At 35.8% G+C, this 24,269-nt stretch overlaps 1 protein-coding gene across 10 annotated transcripts in view; it reads right to left on the bottom strand.

The window, feature by feature from the left end:
• The window catches only part of LOC100730274 (neurofibromin), a 252,327-nt gene that overhangs the window by 123,502 nt on the left and 104,556 nt on the right, over window positions 1-24,269 (bottom strand). For 9 of the 10 annotated variants that reach the window (XM_063251196.1, XM_063251205.1, XM_063251202.1 and 6 more), the window contains 14 exons: window positions 22,922-23,045; window positions 21,012-21,173; window positions 19,622-19,871; window positions 18,785-18,858; window positions 18,475-18,558; window positions 16,590-17,030; window positions 16,036-16,175; window positions 15,628-15,750; window positions 14,996-15,079; window positions 13,792-13,908; window positions 13,071-13,252; window positions 12,742-12,953; window positions 6,765-6,926; window positions 6,525-6,628 (listed from right to left, as the gene is read on the bottom strand). In XM_063251196.1, coding sequence (XP_063107266.1) covers window positions 6,525-6,628; window positions 6,765-6,926; window positions 12,742-12,953; window positions 13,071-13,252; window positions 13,792-13,908; window positions 14,996-15,079; window positions 15,628-15,750; window positions 16,036-16,175; window positions 16,590-17,030; window positions 18,475-18,558; window positions 18,785-18,858; window positions 19,622-19,871; window positions 21,012-21,173; window positions 22,922-23,045 — 2,259 coding nt within the window. The remainder of the gene's footprint in view (window positions 1-6,524; window positions 6,629-6,764; window positions 6,927-12,741; window positions 12,954-13,070; window positions 13,253-13,791; window positions 13,909-14,995; window positions 15,080-15,627; window positions 15,751-16,035; window positions 16,176-16,589; window positions 17,031-18,474; window positions 18,559-18,784; window positions 18,859-19,621; window positions 19,872-21,011; window positions 21,174-22,921; window positions 23,046-24,269) is intronic. The other variant, XM_063251197.1, reaches the window with a different exon arrangement.

The following is a 24,269-nucleotide window of genomic DNA, read 5'->3' as shown; positions in this document are numbered from 1 at the left end:
CTACAGCTTCAACCTCCCAAGCACTGGGATTATAACCCCATTTTTTTTTTACTTTTTTTATGGAAAAAAAGTAAAGCAAAATTTCATAACAAAATAATAGGAGACTAACAATGATTAATAGATTGCATATCTTTAAAGTAATTACTCAAAGTATAAAATGCCTCAAAGTATAAAATGCGGGTATTAAAATTTCTCTAATCGATATTAGCATAGATCTTCCTTTTCAATGAGCTAAGAGACAGTAATAATATCACTGACTTGCATTTTTTCCCTTTCCCCTTCTGTCTTTTCTATTTTCCCCCATCCTAAATCTACTTTCCTTTTGAACAGTTTCTTGCCATTTCACAATATCTGTTGTTTATTTTAGACCTTATTTACTCTTTCAGTTTCTTATACCAGGAGACAATATGATGCTTACACATGTGAGTATGATTTATTTCACTTATGAGTATAGTTTCTTTTTTTTTTTTTTTTTTTGTCTTTTTCGTTTTTACCAGTACCAGGGATCGAACTTACGACTGCCTGCTTGCAAGGCAGGTGCTTATGCCGCTGAGCTAAATCCCCAGCCCCATGAGTATAGTTTCAAGCTGCATTCATTTACTTATAAAAAGTCTTGAGTTTATCCTTCTTTATGGCTGAGTGGTACTCCATTGTACAAAAATACCACATCTTTTTTTATTCATTCTTCAGTCGATGGACATTTAGGTTGTTTATAAGATCTGGCTATTATAAAATGTGCTACTGTAAACATGGCTACACATACATCGCTGTGGTCTGGTATTTTTCATTCTTTTGGAAAGATACTCAGAAGGGGAATAGCTAGGTCAAATGAGACCTCTAGTCCTAATGCTGTGAGGAATCTCCACAATGATTTCCACAATGGTTAAACAATCTGTATTCCCACCAACAGTAAAGAAGGGTTCCTTTTTCCCCACACGCTCTCCAGCATGATTGATTTCTTGCTAACAGCCATTCTTTCTAGGGTGAGGTAGAATCTCAGTGTTGTTTTACTTTGCATTTCTCAAATGATCAGTGATGCTGAACATTTTTTCACATATTTATTTGCTATTTGTATTTCTTCATTGGAGAAGTATATATTCATCTCAGATGCCCATTTTTGAATTGGGTCTTTGACTTTGAGGGGTCTGACCTTTTTTTCAATTCCTTATATACTCTAGATAAAAGTCCTTTGTCTGAGGAGCAATTGGCTAAAATTTTTTCCCACTCTTTTCACTGTGGTGATTTCTTTTGATGTGCAAAAGCTTTTTAATAACATGTGGTCCCAGTCATTGATTCTTTAAAGTATTTCTCCAATTTCAAAATGTACGTAAAATGCTATCAAAACAGTATTACATGCTAAAGAAAAACCTTTCATCAAAGAGTCAATCAATAGGATGAACTTCATTGTTCTAAAAAACTGCCAGGTTTGAGGTGTATCTCTCAGTGGTAGAATGTATGCTTAGTCTAAATAGGCCCTGGGTTCAATCCCCAGCAGAAGAAAGGAAGTGAGGAAGGGAAGATGGAAGGACAGATGGATGGATGGACAGACGAACCCCAGCTACCCTAACCTTTATCCAGATCTCTCAGTAGTTGTCAACATCAAGGCAAGACCCACCATCAGCAACAGAAAGATTATGACTCCATAAAAGCCCAGGTGATCATCAACATTTTTTAGTAATAAAGTATTTTTAATTTAAAAAGATTAGCACAATACCTTACCAAAGCAAATACTAAGTAAATATTTAGTTTCAATATCTCAACTAGTTTTTTATTTCTATACTATTTTCCATATTATATAAATGCTCTGAACACTGAAGTTGATACTCCAGATTCCTCACAGGTCCCTATATGGTATAGGATATAAATACAACAAGACTTCTAACAACAATATGAACTAAGAGACGGAAAATTTCATGGAATAGTTCAGTTCTTAAGGACAGAGTTTCAATAGGCAAAAAAGAAGTATTTCAGAAGAAGAAGTAGGGGCAGGTACTCAATTCAATCTAATGAAAACATATCGATTACTTGGCAAGGTGTTGACTATCCAACAATAATTGGTTTCTGATCTTTTTGATAAGAAAGACACACATATTAGATTATACACTAAGCAATGAATATAATAACTTACAGATGCTGTAATATCATGATAAATATGTATTTGCTTTTCTTGCTCTTTGGACATGGCCCCTAAAACCTTTGCACATGACTAGTGACTTGGGGCCCCTAGAAAGCTTCAGAACAGGGACTGGTCACCAGAAAAACCAAGGTGGAATTAATCTGTAGGGAGGGACAGAGGATGGAAGGTTAAGCCTAACACAGTGGGCAATGATTCGATCAAACACACCTATAAAATGAAACTTACAAAAAATCCAAGAAGTCTGAAGATCTTCTAAGGCTGCTGAATATATAGATGGTCCTAGAATGTAGTACATCAAGAACAATATGGAATCTTTATCTTCCTACAATATGGAAAGTACTACATATTTTTGTTGAGTTGTATAAGCCATTCAAACAAATAAATTCAACTATGAGTTGCCTCAACGGAGGCAGTTATGGGAATGTACGTTTATAATCTTCTAGTCTAAAGTACAAGTCACAACTCTGGGCTAGTGACTGTCATTTGCAGTGCTAGCAATGTTATGGGACTGAACCTTTAAATCTGTAGGATCTGCCAGGCATGGTGGTACACACCTGTAATCCCAGCATTCAGGAGGCTGATGCAGAATTGCTGTGAATTCGAGACCAGCCTGGGCTACAAAGTGAGTTCAAGGCCAGCCTGAACCACATAGTGAAACCTTGTCTCAGGAAAGACAGACAAAGAATCTGTAGGATCTGATTCTATTTCCAAGTAGACAGTGTCAAAACTGAATTAAATCATAGGACAACCAACTGGTGTCCACTGGAAAATTATGTACTTGTGTGTAGCAGATTCCCACACATCTGGAGAATGGTACATAGTCAGGTGAGTTTAAGCAGGGAGTGTAAATGCTTAGCGTAAAGAGAAAAAAGTTATGTTGCTATCATTACTACCTAAGAAAAGAGAAAATGGCTTGCCAGGCATGCTGGTCCATTCCTGTAACACCAACTATTCAGGCAGCTGAGGCAGGTCAAAAGTTTGAGGCTATTTTGGGCAATTTTTCAAGACTGAATCTTTAAAAATTTGAAAAAAGTGGGAGTGTAGCTCAGGAACAGAGAGAACACTTGCTTTGTACAAATGAGGCCTTAAGTTCAATCTCCAAAACTGCGCCAAAAAAAAAAGATAAAATAGCAAAGCAGAGACAGACATATATTAGTTACTCATGGCTGAGGATTACTAGGAAGGCACAAAAAGAAAATGATCTTGGGATATATAGATAACTGAAAAGACACTGGTTATAAGAAGATACAACAGTCTTTCAAATCTTACCAAAGGAGGATATGGGTTTTAGGGGATGAGTAAGAGTAACAGTTTCTTCAGTAAGGGTTGGGAGGTTTCCTCAGATCAGCACCAAGGACATTACCACCTGTTTCAGGCACCCTAACATACTGCCTCTAGTCAAGGGGGCTCTCTTGCCTCCCATGGACCATAGCAACTTGTTGGTCAGTCTACTAAATCTAATCTAAAATTAAGTTTTGTGTTCAATTATGAAGTGTTTATGTGTACAAACCTTTTTCTTCCATTTGGTTTTCAAAGAACCAGATTTTCAGTTTTTATTTTCACCAATTTTTGCTCTACAGTCATACCTGGGTAAAAAAGTTTAATTTGGGGGCTGGAGGTTTAGCTCAGCGGCATAAGCGCCTGCCTTGCAAGCAGGCAGTCGTGAGTTCGATCCCTGGTACCGATAAAAAGGAAAAAGACCAAAAAAAAAAAAGTTTAATTTTTTCCTGGATTCTAATCACATCTCCCTTGTTTATATTAGTCTTTGGGTCCCTGAGCTGTGGTTTTCAGAAAGGTTTCTTAGCCTGTTTTTTTTTTTTTTCCCCTCCCTTTCCTTTTGTGAGACAGGAAGACCAGAAATGGGGGAGGGAGGGAATTCTCCAGATCAGATAGCTCAGATAAAGTAATTTTCTCTTATGGGCAAAAATTTGTTAGGGATAATACAGCCCTCTGGGCATATTTTTTAAATGACTATTTCTCCTTTTCCCTTGCTCTAAGCACAACGGAATTTTTCTCCCCTATTCATTTTGAGATGCAAATAAGGCTCTGGAAGTAAAATTCACAAAGGAGAGGAGGTCCTGTGGAGCATGGCCTCCCAGGAGAAATTTAAAACTCAGCTAGTCCACAGTCAGCTCTCAGCAATTTATCAATGGCAGTCTAAGTATTCCTACCTAAAAGTGAGCCTACCACTTTCTTGTTCTGGTATGTCCAACAAATTAATTACCTCACATCTTTAAAATGTGTATTATCAAAAAGATGAAAGAAAAGTGTTGGCAAAAATGTAGAGACAACGAAAGCAATGTTCACTCTTGATGTGAATGTAAATTAGTACATCTGTTACAAAGAACAGTGTGGAGGTCCCACCAAAAATTAAAACTAGAATCAACATAAATTGCAGCAATCTGACTTCTGTGTATGCATCCACAAGAAATTAAATCAAAATGCCAAAGAGATAGCTGCACATCTATGTTCATTGCTGGATTATCACAATGGCTAAACTATAAAATCCACTGATGAACAAATGGAAAAGGGATATATGATACAGGTTAGCAGACAAGCACACACTCTGAGTACTTAAAAAGAAACAAACAATATAATCTGTGACATTAAGGACAACCTGGAGGTTGTTAGGTTAAATAGTCCAGGCACAGAAAGACAAATACTTAACCATGCCTGGTGATACACATTTGCAATTCCAGTAGTTGGGAGGCTGGGGCAAAAGAACCATGAAATCTGAGGATAGGATCAGCCTGGGCCAGAGGGCAAGTCTGAGGACAGCTTGGACTAACTATCTCCAAAACAAACAAGACAGACAAATACCGCATGATCTCACTTTATATGCAGAGTCTAAAGAAAGTCAAACTTACAGATGCAGAGAATAGAATTATGGTTCCCAGGGGTGAGGAGAGAGAGGTGAAGCAAAGGAATGAAAAACTGCTGGCAGAAAAGGTATAAAATTACAGTGAGAGTTACTGAATAATGCCAGAGCACTACGGTAATGTTGACTATAGTTAATGTATACTAGATAACTGCCCCTCAACAAATACAAGCATAAGAACCTGTCCCAAAAAAGGGAAATGGCTTAACACAATACACTATGGCTTTAAAAGAATGTTGGTTTCAAATTTTAAACTATAACTACTTTAAAAACTGGCTAATGTGGTAGTAGAGTTCTGATTAAATATTACAGCTAAAATCTGAGCAAAGGCTGAGCCAAAAATACCAACTGATACAAAACTGCTAAATTTTGTATATAAATATCTAGACAGATAATTATTAAGAAGCTCTGAACTTGAAGTAAAAAAATAATTTTAACTTTTAGCACAATACTGACTGACAGATAAAAGAGAATGTTAATACATGGCTTAGAGAAGTGTATTTTACACAAATGTAAAATAATCTGTTAAGACTCACCCATTCAGCAAATATTTATAAACTGTTACCCAAATGCTAGGTAGTATGCCAAATACTCTTAGAAGGTCAAAAAGATATTCAAATCTAGAAAAGCCCCTTCATGCCTTCCAGGTTTTAATCCTGGACAGAGATGAGGGACATTATTTTTTAGGTATTTCCAAACCCAAAGAATCCATGTGCTAAACCACTTAAAAACGCATAACTTGGGCATATTTCCTTGGAACTTAAACAAGCCTGTGCTTTACTTTTGCCTTCAGTTTTTAAAAAAGGGACAAAATGATTCATGTTTAAAAGAATTTCTATAGCAAATAGCCCGAAAATGAGACGATAATGCTGGAACAATAATTAGAAAGTTACAGTAAAAATCAGCTGCATATTGACTAAACAAATTATGACACAGCCATACTATGAAATGCTACACAGCATAAAAGAACAAGATTTTTCACATGCAGCTATAGGAAAATCAAAGACACAAAATTTTGTGGGTTTTGTTGTTGTTGTTTTTAAGAAATGGTCTCACTATGTAATTCAGCTTGGCATCAAATTATGTAGCCCAGGCTGGCCTCAAATTCAAAACAATCCTGCATCAGTCTCCCAAGTGCTGGGATTAACAGGTATGTGCCACTATACTCAGAAGACACAGTGTTCTTAAAAACTGAGTTGAAAATTATGTATATATTACCCTTCATATTGAGCATCCACATTATATATTTTCTATAATTATATACATGCATATTCAAATTCATAGGGGAAAAAACCCAAAGACAGAATAAGCCAGTAATAGTCCCCCAAGGTGGTAGTCAAAGATGTCCTTAATTATATCTGTAATGTTTCATTTTTGTGTTTATAAAGGAAAATATACTTCTTTATAGACTTTATAATTAAATACTAATCAGAGGGGACAATTATGAGGCACTTGCCTCATGCAGTGATAGTAACAAACAGAGCAGCTGTATACAAGAAGATGACAAACCTGGTGGGATCCACTTCAAAGCTAACATGTTGCCATTCAGAGGATGTGATAACAATTCGTAACAGAGGGTCCAGAAGTTTTTGTAGGTAGGTAGCACCATAGACCTAAAGACATGCACAATGTGGAAATTATTACACCAGTTTCATATATCTTGCATTAAAAAACAACCTAATCTCTACATTCTATACATTAATTAATAGTTGACAATTCTTAAAATGCACACACAGGAATAATACAAACCTTAAAACAGAATGTCATTATTTTACTCGCCAAACTGTTGCCTCGGAAAAGAGTCTGCATGGAGTCTGCCAATTCTACTTCCTTAGAAAACATGTTCCAGAGAAGCTGGTATAGTAAATGCCGAGAATCAAACAGAGTAACCAGAACTCGAGCTAGTTCATCCTGAGAGTAAAACAAAATTGCATTGGTGTCAACAATTTTGAAGCATAAATTAGTGCTTCACAAAAGAGAAATTCAAGGCTGGCAACCAATTCCTAAAATGAACCAAATGGTGATGGATTAATATTTCCTCTGGAATGTCTTCCATAAAGTATATATGGCGGATGAGTATGTAAGTATGCAGTAGCTGTTAACAAGTATTAACTGGTGAAAGTATTATAATAGAGACCAGGCATTATCAAGAAAGACTCCAGGAATCAGCTCAAACTATATCACAAAACAAAAAAAAGGGAGAATGAAAGTAAAGAGTTTAATTTAGTGAGGTCATTTTCTTAGAAAACCAGTAGACTGGGAAGCTAAGGCAGGAGGATTATTACAAGTTCAAGACCAGCCTGGGCTACAAAGTGAGCCCAAGCCTGCCACATTGCAAGACTTTGTCTCAAAAAGACAAAAAGATCAAAAAAAAAAAAAAAAAAAAAGAAAAGAAACAAAAAGAAAGAAAGAAAGAAAAAGAAAGAAAGAAAAGAAAAGAAGAAAAGAAAGAACAAGAGAAAGAGAGAAAATCAGTGGGAAGAAATGATACTTTGGTGATCAGACGCACCCTATACATCAGGGAAAGCCAGTAAATATGGACTAGACACAAAAACAACAAAAATGGAAAACTAAGGTGTTTTGACAAAATCAAGAACACAAGCATTGGGCATGGAGGTGCACTGTAATCCCTGCACTCAGGAGGCTGAGGCAGGAGGATCGTTAAAGAGTTCAAGGCCAGTCTCGGCTACATAGAGTTCAAGGCCAACCTGAACTGCATAGTGAGACCCTCTCTCAGAAAACTAAGAGAGGGAAAAAAAAATCTGGACTTTGCATCCTGTACTAAGAACTCTGTCACACTTACATTCAAAGTCAGCAAGATCGGAGTGCTGAAACTATTATCTTTTTAAATAAAAATTTTATTATAACTTAGTATTTCCATGTTATTTATTTTTATGTATCCACATGTAAAACATTAAATTACTATAGAAAAAATACTAAAGTATTTGGGATGAGTTAAATGTCATATATTTATTCTTATGCTTTAGTTTAATTTCATTTTATCTAGAAGATGATAAGAGGATCTATAACTTAAGAATTAAGAACATAAAAGAAGAAGTAGGGATTCAAACAAATGAACTACAAAAGCTATTCACAGAAATAATCCAGGAGAATTTCCCTAATTTAGCAAAAGGTAAAGATACTCAGATGTATGAGGCATACAGGACCCCAGCCACCTACAACCCAAACAGAGCTACACCCAGGCATATAATAATCAAAATTCCAGAAATCAAATATAAAAACAGAATATTAAAAGCCATCAGAGACTCCAAGAAACAGATCACTTACAAGGGAACACCCATCAGAATTACAGCAGACTTCTTGGCACAAAACATCAAATCACGAAGAGCGTGGGGGGAAATAATTCAAGCTTTGAAAGATAATAACCTCCAGCCAAGATTGAGATATCCTGCACAACTGTCCCTAGAAATTGATGGAAAAACAAGGTGCTTCCAGGATAAAGACGAACTAGGGGAATTTGCAACCACCAATTCAACTCTACAGAGATTACTGCAGGATATTCTAAAAATGAAAAATACCAAGATTCCAGAAACAGTGGCAGAGCGGCCATGATGAATGGAGCAGAAAGCGAAATGAAGAGGACAAACTGACAACTAATGACAGAAAAAGAGCTCAACAGAAATGAGGCAGAGAAGGTTGGATGGTAGGAACAGCCATTTTGGAGAAAACAAGACATTGTAATAGGTAGTGCTGATTTAATATCCTCTTGTTTTGAAGTCCCATCAAGCTTTTGTTCTTCTGTCTCTATCGGTTTTAACGTGTTGTATCTTATTGGATTTTATTATATGTGAAAATATAAACAAAAACTTTTATAGACAAGGAGATTATACAGAAACCATTGTTCATTTTCTGTTAGTTGATTCTAAATACCCTGTAATACTGTCATTCTCTTGAACATTGTCTTGATATGTTTGATGCTAGATTCTCTTGAACATTGTCTTGATATGTTTGATGCTACAGCATACGAAGTTATACCCAAAGATTTTTAGGGAAAAGACACTATGGTAACTACTATTATGTCGAGATTATCTTGTGGTGAAACACTATTTTGCTTAAATGGCTATGTTTTGACCTGCGCTGTTTTGTTGTTATGCCCTCTTTTTTATCTCAATCTCCTTTTTATTATCTACTTTTTTATTTTTATCCTTTTAATTAAGGGAAAAATAAATTAAAAATAGCAGGATATATTATAGTAACCCACTTTGATTTCCTATTAACTTGATTTGAAACTCTGTATTGCTCTCACCATCTTGTTTTGACTGATTTTCCTCTATTCTGTTATGCTTGATAGTACCAAGTTTGAAAGTATAGGCAACAACTATGAAGACAATAAGATCCATTGTGACATCCATTCTGGTTGACTATTATCTTCTTTTGAAGTCCTCTAATGTCTCCAATGTTTTGGTTTTATTGGTCTTATTCTTTACTGTTTTGTTCAATTTTATTATAACTGATGATATAGGCAATTCTTTTTAAGATAACAAGAGGCATTATGGTAACCATTGTTGATCACCTTGTATTTTATTTTTACATTATGTATTATGTCCATCCTTTTGATTTGAATGATTCTGTCCTGGTATGTCACATTTGATTTTACTTTCTTCAAAAAAAAAAAAAAAAAAAAAGTATAGTAAGATCTGTGGGAGCAATAAAACCCAAAATGTGTAATTGTCATTGTACAAAAGAAGGAAAAGAAAGTTCTCTAAAAGATATAACTGCATATATATTTAAGTGTGTAAGATAGATAACCATATTACTGAGTTTTGTTGGATCATTGAAGAAAACTGTTTGCAGTCTCACTGTTTGAAAGTCCCCTCTATATGCTTTAATTTTGTAACTTCAACAACTATTTCTAAGATGACAATATGTAATTAACTAGTGATTTCCTACTGTTTATTTTTTCTGAAATTCTGTATAACTTGTACCCTTTTTCTGTTTTTTTTCCTCCTTAAATAAAATTTAAAAAAATAAAAATAATAATTTCATTTTATGCTTTAGTTTAATTTCATTTTCCTTTTTATATACAATCACATTTCAACATAGGATATATAAGTTGTCTGTGAGTATACATGTAATGGTGTTGTATATATTCAAAATTCAAACTATCTGGTAAATATATAAATATTTCTTCAAGTCAAAGCTGGTGTTTAGTTCCCTGAGGCAGTGTGAAAATTAAAAGCACCACTGAGTGAAACAGCCCCATAGTTTAGGCCACTATAGCTTAATGAGAACACTTTCTACGTGAAGGCCTTCTCCTGGCATATGCCCAATATTTAAATATATTGCTTTCCTTTTCCATCTACTATTTTAAAAACTTGTAACTCCTTGTACTAAAGTAGTTTTTGGTATACTCAAGAAACATGTCTTACAACAAATCGCTCTTTAATCATAGTTCTAAGAAAAGCAGCTATTCAAGCAGTGACAACCAAGGCAGGACAATGGCCCTCCAAACCTAACCCAAACTGGGCTGGGGATTTAGCTCAGCAGCACCAGCGCCTGCCTGTTAAGAACAAGGCTATGAGTTCCATCCCCACTTAAAAAAACTGATCTAAACCTAGATATACAATCTGATATGTGAGTATTTGAGGAAATAACAAGGAAAGTATTTAATAATCCAAACAAATAATAATTTAGAAGTAAAAAAGAAAAAATAAGGAAAGTATTTAATAATACTAACAAATAATAATCTAAAAGTAAAAAAGAAAAATGGTGGCACATGCCTATTGTTTTAGTACTTAGGAGGCTGAGGCAGGAGGATTACAGTGAGAGGCCAGCCTGGAGTACATAGTGAGTTCAAGGCCAGCCTGGGTGACATGGCATGACCTTACCTCAAAAATAAATAAAAACAAACAAATAAAAATACTAGGGAAAAAAAGGAGAAAGAAAGACTGTAAGAATCTTGAATAATGACGTCAGATTACCAGCTGAGGTTAGCACTTCCATCTTTAGCAGACACTAAAGAGTGATACAGACCTGGAAAAACTGAGGAATATAAAGAAGCGCATAGGAATCAGTGAAGTTAGAAGCCTGAAACTTTTCTATAGGTTTTTTTTTTTTTCCCATTAAATCCTGGTGCTTATTCTACAATTCATTGTTTTTTGACTATTGTGTTCAAGTAGCATTAGAATGTGTTTTTTTTTTTATGTAGCTGCATGTATTTTCCTTTGTATAATAATGTGTCAAATAAATAAGGTCACCTAATGAAATTTTTTATTTCATACATGAAAAAATTTTCACTAAGGGGTATTGCTAACCCAGAGATATAAAATTTCAATTATTCAAGATAAGTACATTCTAGAGAACTGCTTTGTAATAGTGTGTCTATGGCCAGCAATACTATATTGTACAATTAAAAATATATTAAAAGAAATGCTCATGTTAAACGTTCATACAAAAAAAGTCAAATGAAATCAAAATAATTGGAGAAGTATTTTAGACAGCAGCAGCAAAGTAGCAAGGATGCTTGAAGACAGAAATAAAGTATAACAAATTTGAGAAACAAAAAGGTGACAATGAGGCTTAAACTAGGTGAACAAAAGGAATACGAAGGCATAACAAGGAAGGTAGAGATAAGCAGGACCAAGATCAGGTACAACTTTGTAGGCCAGGGCAAAGAATTTAAATTATGCCAGGTCTGGTAGCCCATGCCTAAAATCCTAGCACTCTGGGAGCTGAGCAAGGAGGATGAAAGCTCAAGCCCAGTCAAGGTAACTCAGCAACTTAGTGAGATGGCTCAAAAATTAAAACAGGTGGAAACAGTTCTGTGCTAAAGCCCTGGTTCAATTCTCAGTGCCAACCTCCCAGCAATCTGAATTTTACTTTAAGTATGATAAATATTAGCCTTCAGACCTTTAAATAGAAACAAATCTACAGGCAATGACAAATTATTTTATCAGTTAGAATTTACTATTAAGTCTTTTTTGGTAGAATATGAACCAAATAACTTGGGCTAGGGATGTAGCTCAGTGGTAAAGCACTTGTTTAGTATGCATGAGGCCCTGGGTTCAATCCCCAGCACAAAGAAAGAAAGACAGACAGACAGACAGATGGAAAGAAAGACAGACAGACAGATGGGAGGGAGGGAGGGAGGAAAGGAGGGAAAAGAAAAGAGGGAAGAAAAAAGATAGAAAAAGAGAGAAACTATGAGCCAAGTGGTTTTTTTAACAAGGGAAGGAAAAAAATCCTTCTAAAAATTTTAGCAAATAGTATTAAGAATGATATGGATTCAGAAAAAATTTTGAGAGAAACCAAACAGCCATACATGTCTTCAGTGTTTAAAACAAGCAACAGCATACTTCCAAGTGCAAATAGTTTTCACATTAAAAAATACAACTGTACAAGGCATTATAAAGAATAGCAAACTGGAAGTAAAAAGGCACAAATTGTAGGTTCCAGTTCTAGCGTTACTAATAACTAATAACTAAAAGGGAGCACAGTCTCATGACCTTATGGAAACACCGGATCACATGGTTTATAGTGCTCTTCAAACCATTGTATTTCAGCAGGGTGCAATGACACAAAACATTACTAAGTTCTAGGAGTGCCAACCACTGCTCCACAGATGAAAATCACTCAACTAAATGTCTAAAGTTTCTGCAAGTGCTTAAATTTTATTAATTCTGCCAATAAACAATTATTGAACAAACACTGTAAAGCATCTGTTGTGTACTAGGCACTCTCTTCCCTACTTGCCCAAAAAACTTACCCACTGAGAACAAGGGACCACATTGGCCAGAGCCATAGCTATCGGAAGCTCTCCCTGATCCCCCATCATGGTGACCAATTCCACCAGTCTCTCAAACCGATCTGCCAGCACTGTTTCTGCAAGTGTATCAAATTCTGTGCCTTGTTGAAGAATTTTTGTCAGGACTTCCATAAATGTAGCTCTTGTTTGGAGATCTTTGTGATAACCTAAACCTAGTATGAAAAGAAAGACACAAATTTACTAACATGACCTTGCTGAAGTTGTTTTGCCTGGTATTACAATGCCAACCCTCTGGGTTTTACACTCTCGGAGTTCTCATTCAGGCTCACCTATGGAGTGCATGAGGCCGCTGTCCACATTAGCATTGAGTAAGTTTGACATTGCAAGTACTGTACAGTGCCTCAGGGATGCCAATCTTCGAGACATGCCACGTTTCCTGCCACCTGTTTGTGCATTTTCATCTTCAACTTCACTACAGTCATTCAAAAGGTTCATAAATAATGTGAAGTACCTAAGAAACACAAAGAACAGACTTTAAGAATAAAAGTCACAACAACCACAAAGCTAATCAGACATTCTGAAGTAACCATATCCGTATCATTTGAGTGGCCCTCGGTGTTTGCTTTTCTCCAGTCTTGGGGCAATCAGTCAGGATAGCTTAAATGATGTTGGTATGTTAGGCATGATTTTTATCTTAAAAATTCTACCATACATTAAGTAACATAGGCATGAAATAGATGCAATGTTTCCTAATAAATGTATCATTTTTAATAACACATAAAATTAATGGCCCACCAGTTTAGCTAACGATTGCTTAATGAAGCAATCTGGGTTTTATTACAAGTAAAATTTCACTGGTTACATCATTTTCTTCAGAAACCACAATACATAGCTGTTTTCCCATCTTGGACTTGTATGTTCACTAGGATGGCATATTTTATGAGCTGGCAGTACTAGCATGGTAATTCTTAGTATAATCAGCTACTCTGGTTACACTTAATAGGGGCAAAATTCGGTTTTTGTTTTGCATTTTTGATAGCTGAAATTTACTTAAGAAATAACTGTGATTTAGCTTCCATCAATTCCACACCATCTCCTTCCTCGGGCTGCAGCGGAAGACCAGCGAGGAGTGAAACTACTGCTTCCATGCTTGCCTGGTCCAAATCTCTAAATAAAAATAATTTAGATATGATGAATGGTCAGATCCTTCTAGTCAAATAAACCGTGAGCACTATTTCACTAAATGAATGATTAGCACAGCCTTAGTAATCTGAGTAAATATGCAGATCCCAAAACGTAAAAATCATTTCGAATCAACGAGAAGATAACTTTCTGGAAAGTAAGCTTGGCATAACTACCTTAAATCAAACTGTGGCGGTAGTGCTATAACTCTGCCTGCTTAGCATACTCAAACCCTGGGGTTGATCCCCAACAAGTCAGTCAGTTAATTAATCAAAAGTATATATAATCAAAGTAGCCCTGGTCAGGGGCTGGGAATTTAGCTCAGCATCATAAGCGCCTGCCTTACAAGTGTGTGGTCGTGAGTTCGATCCCCGGTACCAATAAAAAAGAAAAGGACAAAAAAAAAAGTAGCCCTGGTCAAAGGTACTTGTGCAAATACTTATGTAGTTCATCACTCATTTTTTGATATGCGTTATTAAGTATTATTAAATAATTTTATACATTTATTGTTAAAGCAATTACTTCTGAGACTCTACATAATTAAGCTCCTCAAATAATACTTGTATCTTTAATTATAAAAATTAATATAATCTAAGAGACTTTATGCATCTTTCTTCCCACTAACCATAAACTATTCTTCTTAAATTGACAATACTAATTCCAAACAAATACTTTTTTAACATTGTTTTTTGCTAAGTCTTTCAGAAAAAAAAGTAGTAACAAAAACTAATATTGTTGCTCATCATGGTGCTACATGCTACTTGGAACATGGAGGCAGGAGGATTAGGGTTGCAAATTTAAGGCCAGCCTGAGCAAGTCTGTGAGACGCTATTCAAAATAAAAAGATCAAAAAGGCTGGAGATACAGTTAGTGGCACTGTGCTTGTCTAACATGTCCAAGGTCGTGGGTTTAATCCCCAGTACCATAATCTGTCAACCACCATCAAACAAAACCTTAATATCTAAGAAACAACTACACATAAAATATATGTATGATAGTTATAATGAAAGTTTTAGTGCCTAAAGGCTAGTAATATTTAAAAATCATTCTCTCTTTATTCTATTTATTTTACCTTGTAAGACATTTTACGTCATCATCTGCTGCTTGGTTTGATGTTCCCATAACCCAATCCGTCAGGTATTCTACCATTTTATTCCTATACAATGATGACAAGATGGAAATAGCAAACAATTTTTTAAAAACCATATAATATACAATTTTAAACAAGCTTTTAAAACAGCGCAAGCAGATAACCCAGATGACATGTCAACTTGATAAAAAAAAGATACTGCTGTCACAGCTTTTTTTTTTTTTTTTAAAAAGTCACAGATATGACTTAGATATTGGTGCTCTGCATCGGCACTCCAGTATAGTACCATTTTGGAAATAATCAATTTCTTGTGTAGGCAGAACATAGTGTTTAAAAAATTACATTCTCATTCCAAGGCAACAGGATTTCTCTGAGTTTCAGACCATCATGGGCTACATATTGAGACACCGTCTCAAAAAAAAAAAAAAAAAAAAAAAAAAAAAAGACATTTCCAAAGGCACAAAGTTTTGGGCAATCTAGAAAAATATTCACAGAAAACAACATGTAAAATACTCTTTCCACTTCCTCTTTTCCCCAGGAAAAACAAATTTACTTTTCTGTGTTCCATTTAACATAAAAGCACAAGACTTTCATTTGTTCTTTAGAGAACTTACCTAAATTTCATCTCTTGACAAAATGAGAGGTCATCTCTCCTTGCCATCATAACTTCAACTAATTGACATAGTTTTGTTTTTATCTGAATTGCATGGACCATATTCCCAAGTACACGGACGTATCTATTTAGACAAAGAAACATTTTAAAAACTTATCAGGTGTAGACAAAAAAGAGGAACTACAAATGCTTTCGTTAATCTCTAGTTAAAATCACTAAATATAACTTAAGCATGATAAAATTTTTATTTTACTTAGGTAAGAACATACACAACTTCTAGTTTACCTTAAGCCCAGTGAACAAAAGGATAAAAAATTTTCTCATCAGTAATATCAATATCAATGTATAAGAGGTTCTTTTTAACCTCTTAAAATATCTTTCTGCTACATTTTAGTAGCTGAATGCTTACCTGACTAGATTTAACATCATTGTTTCAATGCTAGCTTGCCCCAGGTGTTCAGAGCTGCCTTCGGTATGATTATCTAGTAAGTTCTTCATGATAGCTATGGTTTGTTCAACAAATTGAGTATTGGTGTCAGTCAATAAAACCTATACAAAGGACAAACTGTATTAGTGACTTACCGTCAATGCACAGAAGATAAACCAGAGATGAAACCGACTATCCTAAGTATTACCTTATCCTTCTCCCTGTCTTCGTGTCTGTCTTGTCTGTCTTACTTACACAGACACACACACATACAGACTTAAATATGTTGATACACAGACATTCATATCCCTTGATATTCATACCTCCAGGCACACTCAATGCCAGAATTCCCAAAAAAGCAAATTAATTTCTATATTAGATGATTGTTTCCTACAAATTTTTGCTTGTTTTTTTAATTGTGAGTGAATATTCATGTAGGTAGTTAACAAATAATTTGCAAAAAAAAAAAAAAGGCATTATTTCAAACAAGATCACTTTACAGGGAAAGGGTGAAAATAAAGCAGAGAACACTTTACCTGTCCTTGGGAGTCAAAAAATTTGCTGATGGTATTCTTCAATTTGTTAAACAGCATTGGATAGAGAGCAGGACTCAACTCGAGACCCACCAGATCCTTAACATTGCTCCGTATTTGAAGCCCCACTTTCTCATGGTTACACACCATTAAGGACAGCAGCCGATCCATAAATTTGCTGACAGGTGTATCTACATTCCCCTCTGAGGACATCACTGAAATCATGGAACCTTTACGTTCACTAACTGCACCCATAGGTGGGCTATAGGTTGCCAGACCAGAATTGCTTCTCTGCTGCAGACACACTCCTCCAAGTGCACAAAGGAAACCAGTCATGTTGATCCACTCCTGTAGGGAGTCTGTATCAGATAAATCTATGGATCCTCCTCCACTCACATGGGACATGCGTCTCTTAACAATGGTCTTGTGAAGACTTTCAGCAGCCTAAACACAAAATTTTTGTGGAGAGCATGAATTCAACCTAGACTGGCTGAAACTTGACAAATTACTCCTTATCATTTCTTTCAATAGCACTTATTTTACATTTTAAAAAGCAAAACTTAAAAATATCATAGATATTTTTAATTAATCCAGAGTATTAAATGTATTTCTAAAAAGATTAGACTTAGGCTGAGAATTTAGCTCAGAGGTACAAGCACTTGCCTAGTAAGTGCTAGGCCTTGAGTTCGATACTCAGTGCCAAGAAAGAAAAAGGAAAAAGTTTTGATTTACATGGATGAACCTTGAAAACATTATGTTAAGTGAAAGATGCCAGCCACAACAGCCCACATAATCTCTAACCTCTTTACATGGAATGCCCAGAAAAGGCAAATCCACAGAGACTGAAAGCAGATTAGTTTGGGTGCCCATAGATGGCGGGGTACGGACAGAGAGGCAGAACAATTAGGTGTTAGGGGAAGAAATAACTAAAAGGTATGAATTTTTGTTTCTTCCTTCGAGATGATGGAAATGTTCTCAGTTGTGTAACAGTTGCACTACTCTGTGAATACAGGAGAAATGATCACTGCATAAGATTCCTTAAGTGAGTAAATTTTATGGTATGTGAATTATATATTAACAGCTATCAAAAAAGATTTTCATTCAAAAACTACCTATCCTCTCCAAATAATATAATTAAGCATTATAATTTTACTGCACAAAACATAAATTTTTCTTGTTCTAATTAAGCATGACAAAAGAAAAGGAATGAGAGAATAACCAATATCACTCAACCACCTATAAAAGAGCAACATGAATGATACCAATCAAACATAAACAAATACCAAATAATTGTCAATTTCTGGGATAATGGATAACTGAAATTAGTTGATAAATGAAATTATATAGTTGATAATAGTTGAACAAATGTTCAAATTTTAAAATTTCAGTTAACCTCTTCTCTGAAGCTTCTACCCATTTAGATTTTCTAATTAGAATACCTAACAAAATAGCAAAACAAATTGTTTTTATTTTCCTATATTCCTGTTTTTCCTCTCAAAGTTTTGTGAAATACCTTGGCTAAAGAATAACAAGAAAAAAATAAAGAAATATAATGCTTTCCAGCGGTGCTTCCAATACTTCTGCAACGATGGAAAAGTTTACATCTCTATCGTCCAACATACTGACTGTCAAACAGGGCTATGGCTACGTACAGCTGAGGAACTGAACTGTATTTAACTTTCATTATTCTAAGTTAAAATTTAATATAAATTCATGTAAACAGCCAGATATGGCTGTTGGCTACCACATTAGACAATGCAGATCCAGATGCATTCACAACTTGATAGTTCTAAGACAACCACGTAACTCAATGACTCACAAAGATTACTGAAGGGAAAGACACATGTCTCAGAGGTCAATTAATAAACAATCAACTTTACAGACTCACCTGGCCATCTTCCATCTTGGCTTTAGGATAGTTCAGGATTAGTTTTGTAGCTTGTTCCCATTTTGCATGTGTGTCTTCCCAAGCCTAAAATGAAAGCAATTAATACTGAAAGACAGTTTAAGCCAAGAGCTAAAACTGTCACAACTAGGGTTTGAACATGGAGCATATTACAAGTACGTATATTATAAATATAACTAGTTGAGGACACTATGAATTTAACCTATCCTAGTAATATGTGGATTACTCAGATTTACTGGTTTCTAAGACTGAGGGTAGAGAGGGAGCAGCACTTGTGTTGCTGAGGGCATACCTCGGTGTTTCCTGCGGTGGGGTGCTCGATGCGTCTCAGCAGCGCCATCACTCGTTTCTGAAGCGCTGCTCTTCCTAAGCAAAACCAACAGAAAACCCAGTTATTATCCTCAGAACCATGGGCCAAAGGGAAACCTGGCAAGCCTCCCTCAAAAGGTAGAGCAGGAGGAATCAAATGCTTCAAATGATAAAAACTTCTCTCACTAGCCTCACAGAAAAGGTATTTATCTTCACATAATCCACAATGATTTACTTAAAAGGCTTACCAGTGTGCTTGGCACTGCACCATACACATTTTAGGCAGAGTATATCATATAACCTATAATGGACAGTAATTTACACTCCTATTTATTTAACAAACATATAGCATATTAACAATCTGACAAGGGCCAGGAGTGATGGCACATATGCTCAACAGGCTGAGGCAAGATGACTGCAGGGAATCTGAGGCCAGCCTGGCACACAGTGACATGCTGTTTCAAAGAAAAAAGATTTTTTTTTTTTTTTTTGTGAAAAATTAACAATTTGTGCTTGTAATCCCAGCACTCAGAATGCTGGGATAAGAAGACTATTGTGAGTTCGAGACCAGGGCTACAAAGTGAGCACAAGGTCAGCGCAAGCTGCATAGTGAGACCCTATCTCAAAAAAAAAAAACTAACAATTTGATTCAAATGATACTTATTTTCATCCTACCTTGTTCAGTAATGTATTACAAATAAGCTTCTTGAATTTCCTCTGCAAAGTTGGAAAGCAGTAATCTTACTCTTACATTCTTAAAACAATTAGACACCACGTGATTCAAAGCAGAATTAAACATCAAAAAACAGTCCGCACTTACCTGTTGACATCATGTTGCTGACTGAAGCGAACTCCATGAATGTACTGTAGTTGGGCAAGAAGTTGTGCACTGATACCTCATCCACTCCACAGCGGATATCTGCCTCCTCACAGAGGTGACGGAAACAAGACATGGCAACCAAGACCGCCTCAGTGTCGGGGCTCCACAGAAACATGTACAGGGCCACCTCTAGTTTGGTCTGGGCTTGGCGGCATATCGGTGGGGTTCCACTGTACCCTGCTGCACTATCCTGGGCATTAGGAGCAGAGATACAGATTTTCTCCTTAGGTAAGTTTATCTACGAAACTCAACAATACAGTAAACTGTACCATATTTATTAGTATTTAAAACTCATAAAAGCTTTCCTCTTCAACCATGCTAAGAATTTTTTCAAACATATCTTGTTATAAGTAAGATTTCTGAACATAATGCTACTACTGTAGAATTTCAAATCAAATAGATGTCACCTTGTGCTAGGTTCCAGAAATGTAAATTAAGTCTACAATAGACACAACTAAAATATCACATCATAAAGCTACTTCAGAAAAAATGTAAGGCACTTACCAATCAATTAGAAATAACAAAAGAAGAGCAAGTAACTGTACATTTACTTCCAAGAGGAAAGAAATAAAGTAGGCACATTTTAACACTGATTAAATTAAGCACAAACAAAACTAAATAATGCAACAGATGATACATTTGATTCTGAATTACATTATTTCCAAAACATGAAATGGAAACTCTCATTTATAAAAGAAATGTAAATTTAGCAAGTAAAGCATATAACAGTAAATATCATATTGCTTAATTTTCAATGTCTAGATATGAACAGTCTTATAGGATGGAGAATTATAATTATAGCTATAGTTATAGTGTCAATCAATCAATGATCTCATTTAATCCTAACAACTTTGAGGCAATGAGTATTATCCCTATTTTAAGGCTGAGAAACTAAGGCACAGAAATGTTAAAAACCTGCCTAAGGTTCCATGAAGACCAATGATACAAAAATATAAATATAAACAGTATTGAGGGCAGTGGGCACTCTACCACTGAACTACATCCCAGCCCTTTCTTCATTTTTATTTTGAAACAGGCTTGGCTAAGCTGCCCAGGTGGGACTTGAACTTACAATCCTCTTGTTTCAGCCTCCCTCACTGCTGCCACTGCACTGCCTAGAACTCAAGCAGTTTTTCTTTTTTGGAAGTGGGGATCAAACTCACAACCTCATGCTAGCCAGGCAAGTGCTTGTGTGTCTGAGCTACATCCCTGGCCCCCAAGCAGTTTTTTTAACAATGTTAAATTACCTAATTGAAATTTATTCAAGTTCATTTTGGGCTGGGTAAACAGAACACAGATGATGTGGGAAATTGCAAGAGAGGCTACTTACCATAGAGGAGTTTCCCTTTCCCTTTCGCAGAGACGCTCCTGGGGTACAGGCACGTAGTAATTCTTCATGATCCATGGACATCTGGGTGGCAGATCCACTAGCAGAAACATCACATCCTACTCCATAAAGGAAGAGAAAGTGACAGGAACTTCTATCTGCCTGCTAGAAAAAAGAAATAAATAAGCTCTAACAGCCCTGACAACCAAGAAAAATAAATGCTTAATACGAGTTGTCTTCCTCTTTAAGACTATCCTGCAAAGCCTATCTTCTCAATCCCTATGCTTCGTCTTGAGAAACATTTGTTAGAAACTCATAAAGACAAATATTTGCTCAATGTCTTTGAAAATTCTCTGAACCTTGTTTTCTTCAACTCATTAAAAATACCAAATTCAAGAAACGCAAGTAGGCAGATATGGTGCTGCATGCCTATAATCCCAGCACTCAGGAGGCTGAGGCAGGAGGATCACTTCAAGTTTGAGGCAAACCTTGGTTCTAAAGTGAGTTAAGGCCAGCCTGAACTGCATAGTGAAACCCCGTTTTAAAGAACCAAATAAAGACAAGAAATGGAAGTAGTCAGGTGTCGTGGCCACACAGGCCTCTAATCCCAGCACTTCAGAGAGAGGCAGGAGGTTCACTTCAAGCTGAAGGCCAGCCTGGGCTACATAGTGAACTCGAGGCCAGCCTGAACTGCATAGAGAGAACCTGTCTCAAAAAAAAAAAAAAGACAGGCAAGTTAATTAAGTCTAACATGGACACAAGTTAAATAGTAACAATGTAACTCTAGGGCCAGGATACAGCTTATTGGCAAAGTGCCTGCCCCGCAAGCCTGTGAGTCCCAGTACCTAAATAAATAAATCTACTGTGTGAAACTATTGAAATCTCAATCAAGTACTGCATAAATAATAAAGATTTTCTCCCATAGGATTTTATCCTATACTATGTCAGAATACTGGAAGTTGACTCTTATGATATAAAATGTTGTATCAACTATGTCACCAGTGACTTTGCTAACCAGAGTACTTTAGATTTCTTACTGATGTTTGTACTTTAGATATTATTCCATTGGTAAGGGCACAAAACTCTGAAGTCTAATCTCTTTCTTTACCATTAGAATAATCTAAAGTTCCACTATTATAACACATCAACATAAGACAGATATAAATAAACTCCCTCACCATTTAGCACATCTGAAGCCAAAAATTTAACAAGATATGTTTGCGTATGAGTTGGACACATTTAAGATTTCTCACAGCTATGATTCTAGAACTGCATTAAAACTCACTAAATCAAGAACTCCTAAAACTACCCCACACCAGGAGAATTTTTAAGTTAATTAGCTATAGAAACTGTATGTTAAAAGAAATGCAAAGGTCTTTACTATTCCTCACAACTTCTGTGTCTTAATCATTTGGGATTAAAGAAAAAAAGTTACCGCAACCTAAGGAAGGAAACACTTGATCTTTCCAAAAGGAGAAATCCCGATAGAAAGACTATAAATAAACTTAACGGAGGACCTTGTCCTTCAGGGCTTTTTCCCCCTCTTTGGCTACTAAGGACCTTCAGCTTCTTGATAGGCAACATTTCCTAGACTGTCCTAGACACAAGATCAAACTTTACATATGGACTTGAGAATAAAGAGAGAATGTGCTCTTCAGGCTGCTTCAGTTACAGCAGCTTCCACTCCTCCTAGGCCTGCCCCAAACAGTCCTATTTAAGTCAACTAGAAATCTCCAGCGTTACAGTGTTAGGGTGAAAGCCTCAGATTTTAAAAAATCAGCCACTATCCTTAACATATGTATTTCTCATAGTGACTAAGGAGGGAAGAACTGAAATAGAACTAATCTGGCTAATAATCTGTCCCATTACTATTGTGAATATTCTTTCAATTTTAAAGATGTTCTTTTGCTTACCTTGTTTTTAAGAAGAAATTTATTCCTGCAGATCAAAATTTCTCGTAACCACTTAAGAATTTCTGTGCTACTAAGCATTTGATGACTAGTTAGTTTCTTGCAGATGTAGAAAAGCATTTGGGAACTGCAGTAACAAAAGTTTATTGTTATTGGCATCATCAATAAACAATCTAACACAGATATAATCAGTTCAGGAGAATCACATTCCTTTATGTCAGACATCTATTGAGAAAAGTTTAGTTTCCCTTGCAGGGTTTTAGAGAAATCATCCAACTGGTTAATAGCAGCATATACAAAGAAGTCTATAGGTAATAATTAAAAAGTAATAAATATAAGCCCCTTATTTCCTGAACTTCCAGAGTTTTATTCAAGTATCCCATGTCTTGCAATGGGCATGAAAAGAAACGATAAATCACTCGAACAACATGCTGTACATAAACCTAGTGATATAGTGCAGGGTCTACAAATCCCCACCTTTAGGTCAAAACAGCCCATCACTTTGCTTTTTCTTTAATTTTTAGATTTTTGTTAGTCCATGAATGATTACATCCATTGTAGAGAGTTGGTACATCTATATACTACATCTTAATTCCTTTTATTTCCTCTTCCTCTCCTTTATTACTCCCTCCCCTCTCACCACTGGCTTTTAAAATGGTTTTAATGAATATAGTCATATCCACTTATTCACATGTTGTCCACAGCTGCTTTCTGGCTACACAAGGAGCAGTCAACAGTGACTGAATACAGAAACTGGATGATCTACAGGAACCAAACGCTTTATTATCTGACCCTCTAGAGAACAAGTTTCTGACACCAGTCTAAAGCTACTGTCCAACTAAACAGATGCTAGCCAGCCATATGTGGTTACTGAGCCCTTTAAACACGGCTTGTCTAAATTGAGACGTGCTGTACATTAAAATATACACCAAGTTGTGAGGACTTTGTGAACACAAGAATATAAACTATCTCATTAACAACTCATACTGATTATATTTTGAAATTATAATATTCCAGACATGTATATATACTGGGTTAATTAAAACATATTATAAAAATTAACTTTAGCTGCTTCTTTTTAATTTATAATGTGGTAATTTGATTACTTCTGTGGCTCACATTATATTATTATCAGAGAACAATGCTGAGGGTTAGAACTTAGCCTCCAAGTGTCTCTGCACACGCATTTTACAATAGGATAATGGCAAAACTTGAGGCTTCCTCACTTACATCTTCCTTGGTAAGGTGCCTTTATGCTCATTAAGAGATAATTATGCAACTCAGGAAACAGACAATAGAATTCTGTATGTGTATTTTGCCTTCTCAGCACATGTCCATCACTGAGCATTGT

Source organism: Cavia porcellus, unplaced genomic scaffold (genome assembly GCF_034190915.1).
Source record: "Cavia porcellus strain 051 isolate PalLab524CR breed Dunkin Hartley unplaced genomic scaffold, mCavPor4.1 scaffold_6, whole genome shotgun sequence".
NCBI lineage: Eukaryota > Metazoa > Chordata > Mammalia > Rodentia > Caviidae > Cavia > Cavia porcellus.
This window is presented reverse-complemented; position numbering and strand designations above follow the sequence as displayed.